This window comes from Garra rufa, chromosome 13 (assembly GCF_049309525.1).
Source record: "Garra rufa chromosome 13, GarRuf1.0, whole genome shotgun sequence".
NCBI lineage: Eukaryota > Metazoa > Chordata > Actinopteri > Cypriniformes > Cyprinidae > Garra > Garra rufa.
The window spans coordinates 36,556,990-36,567,258 of NC_133373.1; the positions used below are offsets into that span (position 1 = coordinate 36,556,990).

Here is a 10,269-nt window from a genome sequence, read left to right on the forward strand (position 1 = left end):
TCACTCGCAGAATTAAAAAATTCTAAGTGTCTTTCTTCAACTTCTGTCTTTCTAGGAATCGATTTTAAGATCAAAACAGTTGAATTGCAAGGAAAGAAGATAAAGCTACAGATATGGTAAGTACTGAGTGTGTTTGCATGAGTTCATATAACACATTATACACAATGCAACATGCAATACAGCAATGTTTTAAGTGTGTCAATTTAATTTAAATGAAATTTAAAATATAAAATTAAGTATGATTTATATAAAATTAAATTATATTTACACTACCAGTCAAAAGTATTTAAACGGCAAGATTTTTAACGTTTTTAACAGAAGTCTCTTCTGTTCACCAAGCCTGCATTTATTTGATCCAAAGTATAGCAAAAACACAAAAATTTAGAAATATTTTTACCATTTAAAAGAAATATTTTCTATTTGAATACATTTTAAAATGTAATTTATTCATGTGATTTTAAATTTTAGCATCATTACTCCAGTCTTCAGAGTCACATGATCCTTTAGAAATCATTCAAGTTTCTTTGAATAGAAAGTTCAGAGGAACAGCATTTATCTGAAATAGAAATCTTTTGTAACATTATCAATGTCTTTATCATCACTTTTGAACAATTTAACTTGCTTAATAAAAACGTTAATTTCTATGATTTCTTTCCCGAAACAAATGTATAATGTTACAAAAGCTTATTATTTCAGATAAATGCTGATCTTTGGATCTTTCTATTCATCAAAGAATCCTGAAAAATCCTTTAAAGAACATTTAAAATCTTACTGTTCAAAAATGTTTGACTGGTAGTGTATATAAAATTAGATTATATTTAAAAACTGAATGATATAACCAACATGTTTCACATGCTTTCTGGAAAGATAAAGCAACACTGTAACTTCTAAGAACGTGAAAAGGAGTTGTCACAAATCTGACAATATCACTTTAATATTAATGTAAACAAACAATGGAAAAAAAAGTCACACATTTTTTGCTCAACTTAATAATATATGTGACCCTGGACCACAAAACCAGTCTTAAGTCGCTGGGGTATATTTGTAGCAATAGCCAAAAATACATTGTATGGGTCAAAATTATTGATTTTTCTTTTATGTCAAAAATCATTAGGAAATTAAGTAAAGATCATGTTCCATGAAGATTTTTTGTAAAATTCCTGCTGTAAACCTATCAAAATGTAATTTTTGATTAGTAATATGCATTGTTAAGAACTTAATTTGGACAACTTTAAAGGTGATTTTCTCAGTATTTTGATTTTTTTGCACCCTTAGATTCCAGATTTTCAAATAGATGTATCTCGGCCAAATATTGTCATATCATAACAAACCATATATCAATAGAAAGCTTATTTATTGAGCTTTCATATGATGTATATATCTCAGTTTTGTAAAATTTTACCTTATGACTGGTTTTGTGGTCCAGGGTCACATATAGTTGCATCAACTTGAAAACTTTAACTATTAATATCATTGATTTATTAGAATAGCCCTAGTATTTTGTATGCAATATTATTATTATTATTATTATTATTCATTTATTATTCAAATAGTTCATTATTATTATTATTATTATTTAGTTATTGCAATAGCCTTAGTATTTTGTATGCAGGATGCAAATTACCAAATGCATTTAACTGGCTTTAGTCAGAAGATAAAACCAGTTACTGGCAAGTAAGCCTGGAAGTTACCATCCAAACAGCTCATGCTAAACGAAAAAAAGCCAGCCTGCAATTCAGAGAGTGATCTGCTGGGTTATTGCTTTTCCTCATAGTTTCATTTGGTGGCTTGCGGCCAGGAATGTGTTACCATTTTGGAGTAATGACAGAAAAAGAAAGAAAATCTTTCTTGGCTGTGTCACAGTGACACAGTATTTTTTTTAAAAGACAGTTTACTGCAAATACAAAATAGAAAATCAGCCAAATAATTCCATTGTCATTGGAGCAAAATGTTTTTAATGAAATTACAGTTGCATCTAAAAAACATTGACGTTTGGCTTCATTTTTAAGTCTGAATCCATCTGAATGAATGACGTTTTACTGGTTTGGTGGATTTTCGTTGAATTGTGAATCAAATTTCAATCTTGTGTTTATCTCCTCAGCTTTGTTTTTTCCATTTTTTTTTATACTTTCTGTAAAATGCCTTGTACCCTATTGAAACACAATCATTTGTCTTTCAGTATAGTGGATGGCAACAGTTGTTGAGATAGAATTGGTTGGTAACAATTGGAGGCGCTTAAACTAGTCAGCTGTGGTCACCAGCTATTGCCAGCCAAAGTTAAATTCGGATCTTCTGTATTCTGTTATTCATTGGGTCCATGAGTGTCTGGGTTGCTGCAGTGAAATGAAGTGTTTGATTGTGGTTGTCTGTGTTTGTGCAGGGATACAGCGGGGCAGGAACGGTTTCACACCATCACTACCTCTTACTACAGAGGGGCCATGGGAATCATGCTCGTATATGACATCACCAACGCCAAGAGCTTCGAAAACATCAGCAAATGGCTCAGAAATATTGACGAGGTCAGTCTCCACACAACCTTTCTCCAACTCTCAGACAACAGCCATTCAGGAATTGATGTGTTCTTTCCTTCTGTTGAACATTACAGAAGATATTTTGAAGAATTTGGGTAACCAAAGTGTTGCTGGTTCCCATTGACTTCAACAGAACCAAAACCAAAAACTGTTTGGTCACAAACATACTTCAAAATATTGTCTTTTGTGTTCAACAGAAGAAAGAAATGAAAAATGATGTTAAGTGTTGACAAAAAAAATATGAAATTTACATTTTTTGGGTATGTCTGAATAGAAAATGTTGTGATTTGTAGTATTGTAATAAGTTTTCTTAACTAGTTTTGGCCTAAGACCCATTTTTACACATGACATACCCAATACTTAGGATATTAAGTAAAGATCATGTTCCATTAATATATTTTGTAAATTCCCTGTCGTAAATATATCAAAACTTAATTTTTGATTAGTAATATGCATTAAAAACTTAATTTGGACAATGTTAAATCAATTTTTTTTTTCTAGATTTTTAAATAGCGTTAATAGAATTAATAGAAAATAGTATATCAGCCAAATATTGTACTATCCTAACAATTCATCAATAGAAAGCGTATTTATTCAGCTTTCGGATGATGTATAAATCTAAAAAAATTGACGCTTATGGCTGGTTTTGTGGTCCAGGTTTACAAATGTGTTATTGCTATGAAAATGCAGTGTTATTTTAGTGTTGATATACTGTTAATATTTTGAATTATTATTACTATTATTTTTCTGTTTTCATTTGTGTATTTGTCATTTTTGTTTTTAATTAGTTTTTCTTGAAATATCTATGTATTTGTTTTTATTAGCTTTAGTTATTGTAGTACTGTAACCTAAAGAAAAATTGCATTTGCAACTAACTGAAATAATTAAAAAAAACATACTTTATTTTAAATCTCTCATTTTTAGAAGTACTAGCATAAGTAGAATTAAATCAACTAAAACTAAAGCCATGAAATAATTTTTAATGCTTGAAATAAATGTTAATTGAATTAAAATATAAAATCTGTAACTTATTTTATTTCAGTTAATGTTTGAAAATGTTTTTGGTTTTAGTTAACTCTTGCTCAATGATTTGTGAATTTATTAATGTGATTTTTGAGATATGACTGACTGCACACAACACAATCCTGGTCAAATGAAACCATATTGGCGTTTAGTATTCCTTTATCTGTCATAGTTTTGTTCATGGTTTTTGAGACCCATAAATCTGTACCTAAATACAGCGTTTGTTTGGACAAGCATCTTTTGACGTCAACAGCAAAACAATATGGGAAGTGTTTTCTCTTCCCTTTTGAAAGTTATTATGCCCATTTATTTTACTAGCCTGACTATGCATGATCATATGGGTAGTTGCTTTTTATTGTTGTGTTGTTATAAATAGAACAGCCCTGCGACCCATTTTTGAGTCGAGAACAGCTGGTGTAGGACTTTTGAAGTTCCAGTCCTGTAAAAAAAAACAAAAAAAAACTTAAAGATACATAGCCGTGTAGTGAAACTGCTGACCGTTTGATTTTCGCTCTGATGATTCATGCAGAATTTCCCAACGATCAGCATTTTCACCAGAATTCATATAACATGAGACTCCATGAGGGATGTGGTTGTGTTTGGTGGCTTTTCGTTCAAATACTAGTTAAGTGCACCAATGATGCAACTCAGTCCTTCAGTACTGTTTCTTCAAAGATTTCTGAAGCCACTTTAATTTCAGCTGTCAGTGTGAACATAAGTATTTTGTACGAATGCATCGTCTCAAATGTGTGGTTTTTTTTTTTTTACAGCACGCTAACGAGGATGTGGAGAGGATGCTGCTAGGCAACAAGTGTGACATGGAGGACAAACGTATCGTACCTAAAGCCAAGGGGGAACAGGTGAGACTGTGGATGAGTTAGGATTAGGGCTGGGCTGAAAATACTGATTTTCAATTTGATCAACTGAAATTGATTCTTAAAGGAGAAGTTCACTTCCAGAACAGAAACTTACAGATATTTTACTCACCCCCTTGTCATCCAAGATGTTCATGGCTTTCTTTCTTCAGTCGAAAAGAAATCGTTTTTTGAGGAAAACGTTTCAGGATTTCTCTCCATATAATAGACTTCTATGGTGCCCCTGAGTTTGAACTTCCAAAATGCTGTTTAAATGCAGCTTCGAAGGGCTCTAAATGATCCCAGCTGAGGAATCAGAGTGTCATCTAGCGAAACGATCGGTTATTTAAAAAAAAAAAATTACAATTTATATACTTTTTAACTTTAAATGCTCATCTTGTCTAGCTCTGTGTGAACTTTTTGTAAAGGGTGTTTGATGATCTTTGCTCATTCACTTTGTAAACACTGGGTCGGTACTTCAGCACCGATGTAGGAGAAAATGACATGTTACTTTTTCGGCATACCTTAACTGTTTTGAACCGGAATACACAGCTTCCTCAGAGCTAGACACGATGAACATTTGTTGATTGTAAATGCTTTTAGAAAACAACCGATCGTTTCGCTAGATAAGAGCCTTCTTCCTTGGCTGGGATTGTTTAGAGCCCTTCGAAGCTGCTTTTAAACTGCATTTGAACTGGACGTTCAAACTCGGGGGCACCATAGAAGTCCATTATATGGAGAGAAATCCTGAACTGTTTTCCTCAAACATAATTTCTTTACAACTGAAGAAAGAAAGACATGAACATCTTGAATGAAAAGGGGGTGAGTAGATTATCTGTACATTTTTGTTTTGGAAGTGAATAACTTCTTTAAACCCAAGTTTACAGCATTAGCTGAGACATTTTTTTCTTGGAAAACATTTTGTCATACTCTCACTGATTGTCTGTATATACAAATAAATCAAGATTGAAATTTAATTGAATCAAAAAAGGAATTGAATCGTGAAGTTTGTCTCTACCTAGGATGGACAGTTTGTTTACTAGTTGAGATTTTGGTTGACCAGTTTTTTTTTTTTTTTTTTTTCAGCATTCTGTGAATAAGTTTATTTGTTGAAAGTTTGTCAGTTATCCTATTGAAGCACTTTGCTAAGTGTTCATATCTCTAAGAACTTGTGTAATCATATGGGTTCATGCATATTAGTTCAGGCCTGCGCCACAATAACACAATAAATGTTATCTGTCCTTGTGCTGATCCTCAGATCGCGAGAGAACACGGGATTCGCTTCTTCGAGACGAGTGCAAAAGCCAACATCAACATCGAAAAGGCGTTCCTCACGTTAGCAGAAGACATTCTCAGAAAGGTGAGTACAGTGACTAACTACACAGACGCAGCGGCTGATCTCTTTTGTACATTCAGTGATTGGTTCGTTGATTTTGGCCTTTTCTTTTGCTAGATGATAACATTCCATTTCCATTTATTATTTCAATTTGATAGTGAAACTAATTAGTACACAAATACATTTGTGAGGTCTTCTTAGAGGTCTTCCACGTCTTGAATTTCTGAATGATGGTGTCCAATGTGAGTCTCCAGTCCTCCCAACATTATTAAATGTATCATCTTTTTATGTCAAATTTTTTCTATTAGAAAAATAAGAGGTCTGTTACCAATCAGATTAAATCAGTATCAATTAAATCTATCTTTGTACTGCTGGAGTGGCACAGAAGCTGCATATGAAGTGGCCAGAAAAACTTTGGCAACTTCAAGATGCTTTAGGAAACCTACTTGCAAAGCTACCTGAACAACTATGCGCAAGTGCATGTGATTAATTAAATCACTCATTCGAGAGATTCATTTAAAATGGCTGATTCATTTAGAAACAAATCGAGTGACTGTTTATGAATGAATCATTGACTCAAATGATTCATTCAAAAACAGATTAATTCAGAAATGAAGCACTGCAGTCTTGGTCTAAAATGCACAAATTTTGATCCAGCTTTTTGGAGCTATTTTCACTCAGTATTACCTTTTTGTTGGTTGAACTGTTGAATAAAATTAGTTGTTCATTTGCAATCATGCTCAAACACTTAATATTTATGAAAACGGCACTGTTTTTGTGTGATATGACAACTATATAAATATAAAGAACAAAAACCCATCCACCTTTTCTTCACAGTGGAAGTGAGCCTATGGGTGAGACTTCCAGTTCATTATCTGCTATAGGGAAATAAATAACGAAAGGAATAACAACATGCAGTAAATGGTAAACTGTTTGCACTGCAAACCAGTGTGCTCATAATTAGGATAATGCATTAAAATAATAAGGTAAGACACACCAATTTGCAATATCAAGCAGCAAAACAAGCTGTTTTGTACAGCTAAAAATAGCTGAACACAGATGAGACCGGAAGCCAGACCCATAACATTTACAAATGGCCACTCCCACTCTTACAGGAAAAAAAAGGTGGATATAGGGATATTTTTGCTTTCATAACTTGAATTACAGAGGCATTTTAATGGGCTTCAACATGCAGTGAATGCTTTTAGACTCTCAAGAAAGTTTTTTTGCAAAGTGAGTGATAACATAAGCTCACATATGGTTAAAACAACAATTATGATCTTATCGCACACCCCTAATGAACACTGTGGCTCTATCAAAACATGACTCTGAGCATCCTGATCAGCCGGACTGCAATGGTCAAGTCAAGTGACCTTTATTTGTATTAGTGTTGTCACGGTACCAAAATTTTAGTATTCGGTACCAATACCATTGAAAATCCACGGTTCTCGGTACCAATTTCGGTACCAAAGCAAAACACAATAACATATTAATTGAGCAACACACTATTTTTTATTAATAAAAAAATAAAATGTACAAAAAACAGTGCCATTCTTTATACTAATGTAAAATTTTGTTAAAAGTTTTTTTCACAGGTTAAAAAAGTATTTGTAAACATTTTAGTAATGAAATAACATCTAAATCAATTACAGGCATAACAAATGTAAACAAGCTTCACCCAAAACTTTTTGTCATATTTCTGCTGCTGTTGCTGAAAAACATCTGCACTGTTGTCTGTTTTGTAGTTCGCTGGGGTCTTTCATGATCTTCCTTAATCTGCAACTGTAAAAAGAAATATAATATACTTAAGTAAAGCCATGGCCTAAGTCTGACCAGATGCAACATTAGATCATTGACACCAGCAAAATATGAATTTTCAGTAAAAAACTAACCTCAGCTGTTATAATAAATTAAGATAAGATTACATATATTAAGACAAGTGTCTATCACAGATGAAAACTGCAGTATTAAAAACACTTTACAATTTTCATTTGTTAGATAACATTGCCTAACAATAAACAGTAGTTAACATTACATGGCAATTATTCTTAGTGAGGTTAGGCTAATTTCAACATTTACTAATGCATAAAATCATATTAATCTGTTAAACATGAACAAACATGATCATGTCTTTTTGTATTAAATAACATTCACAAACATGAATTAATGTTGTAAAAATATGTTTCACTTACTTTAAGTTTATGTTAGATGATGCATGAATTTGATCTTATTTTAAAGTATTACCAAACTAAACAGGGGATAAAACGTGTTTTATTTGATTGTACTTTTATTCAATCCAAACTGCATTCATATTTATCCAGTCAAGAATAAACCTAAAACGTTTTTTGACAGACGAATATTAAGGACATAGACATTGTTAACTATACATACATTTGTACATTCTCTAACACATATATTTTGGATACACATGTCATTTGTGTAAAAAATAGTAAATACATCATGTCCTTATTTTTTTTTTACTCTTAACAAAAGTTATAGGAGCGTTGGTTCAAATTCATTCTAAGGCCCAGCATAATTAGCGTTAGCCGCGCTTATGCTAACGATTCACTATAAAACGGTGATGTTTATTTCAGTCTGACATTCAAATTAAAATATGCAATAATGCTCTAAATATGAAATTAAAATGAAACTTACCTTACTTGAACTCTTTCATTTGATCCCGGAGTCGATCTTTGAGGTGTTTTAAGTTTGATGTTTCCTCCTTTCGAGAGAACCTAGACGACATCTTTTGCAAATAGTTTTTTGATGATCTATGATATTCGCCTTGTTCAGCCGCAAATCCAAACTATTTGGAGCAAGCCTGGCTCTACTTTGTCAACAAGTGGAGTCAGAGCCGCGGCATCAGCAGCACCGCTGAAGAGAGCGCAACTGTGTGCAATGCGTGAGAGCGCACCTTTTGTATAGCGTATTAAGAACCGGGTTGACCGGATAGTCGGTACCACCGGTACTTAAGAAAACCTGGTACCGTAACGTTTTAATTTTTTTAGTACCGACTTGGTACCGAAGTACCGGGACTTTTGACAACACTAATTTGTATAGCACTGTATACAATACAGATTGTGTCAAAGCTGCATTACAGCGTTAAACCGGAAAATAGTGTGTGGATAATGCAAGATGACAGTAGTGAACACTCAATTTCCAGCTAAAGTCAGTTCATTGTTGATTCAGTGATGTCACTACTGTCTAGTTCTCTTCCAGTAATGTCTGTGCAATCAAGTCGACAGTGTTGCCAAAAATTAAGTGCCCCAAGCCAAATCAACCAAAGGAACCAAAACTCCTTCATTGACAGAAATGGCAAAAAAAAAAAAAAAAAAAAAAAAAAACTGCTGTGAGTTTGGCACTAGAAACCAACCAACCAAATTGAAGCAAGCTATCAAAATAAACTAGGGTTCACACCAAAACTCAAAATGCAAGTTTGCAAAAGCAAAATCTCTTGTTAAAAGAGAAACTCACTTCCAGAACAAAAATGTACAGATAATTTACTCACACCCTTGTCAAGATGTTCATATCGGTCTGTCTTCATTCGTAAAGGAATTGATTTTTGAGGAAAACATTTCAGGAATTATCTCCATATCGTGGACTTCTGTGGTGCCCCTGAGTTTGAACTTCCAAAATGCATTTTAAAATGCAGCTTTAAAGGGCTCTAAACGATCCCAGCCGAGGAAGAAGTGTCTTATCTAGCGAAACGATTGGTTATATATATATAAAAAAAAACATAATTGAACTGAAGAAAGAAAGACATGAATATCTTGGATGATAAGGGGATAAGTAAACAATCTGTAAATTTTTGTTCTGGAAGTGAACTTCTCTTTTAATATATATTTTGTGTGTTTTTTTTTTTATTCGCAGACGCCCGTAAAAGAGCCCAACAGTGAAAACGTGGACATCAGCACTGGAGGCGGAGTCACAGGATGGAAGACCAAGTGCTGCAGTTGAACAGACACACACAGTTACTCACACTTTACACACACTCACACACACACACACACACACACACACACACACACACACACACACACACACACACACACACACACAATCTGTTCTTCTATATCCCTCTTTCTCTCTCTTTCTGTCTGTCTCATTCACTCATCCCTTGTTTCTGTCTAACACTCTTCCGTTCTCCTCACGGGATTCTCTGTAAAACACATTTCTAACGTTTCTCACACTCACGACTGCTTGCTGACATCATTTTTATTTCTGAAACGAAAAAAAAAAACAAATGTAAAGAAAGTCATTTCATGTTTCTTCTTACTTATTTTAAAGTTTAAAGAAAGAAAGAACGAAATGAATTTAAACAAAACGCGCATTCACCACTACATAGAGACCGTCAGTGGACCTGGAGACGCTGTCCGTGGGCACAGAGGAGCGGCGTCGCATTCAGTACGACATCCTAGACGAGACTTTTGTCCAGTGTTTTGGGGTTAGTGTTGTGTGTTAGTGTGAGAGATCTTCTCTAGCTGGGTTTTTTTGTTCTTTGATTTTGATTTCTTTCGTCCGGTGC

At 33.6% G+C, this 10,269-nt stretch overlaps 1 protein-coding gene across 2 annotated transcripts; it reads left to right on the forward strand.

The window, feature by feature from the left end:
* LOC141348908 (ras-related protein Rab-10) lies at positions 1-9,988 on the forward strand. 2 transcript variants are annotated; one of them, XM_073853221.1, is made up of 6 exons: positions 1-116; positions 2,381-2,519; positions 4,325-4,414; positions 5,667-5,768; positions 9,615-9,737; positions 9,768-9,988. In XM_073853221.1, the coding sequence occupies exons 2-5, from the start codon at positions 2,439-2,441 to the stop codon at positions 9,699-9,701; spliced, it is 360 nt and encodes a 119-aa protein (XP_073709322.1). In that variant the 5' UTR covers positions 1-116; positions 2,381-2,438; the 3' UTR covers positions 9,702-9,737; positions 9,768-9,988. The 2 variants fall into 2 exon arrangements, with proteins under 2 accessions (XP_073709322.1, XP_073709321.1); XM_073853220.1 differs by having other exon boundaries at positions 9,615-9,988.
* Positions 9,989-10,269: the final 281 nt, after the last annotated feature.

Coding starts and splice junctions, on each gene's coding strand:
- LOC141348908 (XM_073853220.1), top strand. CDS start 2,439: ATGGGAATCATGCTCGTATATGACATCACCAACGCCAAGAGCTTCGAA. Junction 2,520..4,324: donor GGCTCAGAAATATTGACGAG/GTCAGTCTCCAC, acceptor TTTTTTTTACAG/CACGCTAACGAGGATGTGGA. Junction 4,415..5,666: donor CTAAAGCCAAGGGGGAACAG/GTGAGACTGTGG, acceptor GCTGATCCTCAG/ATCGCGAGAGAACACGGGAT.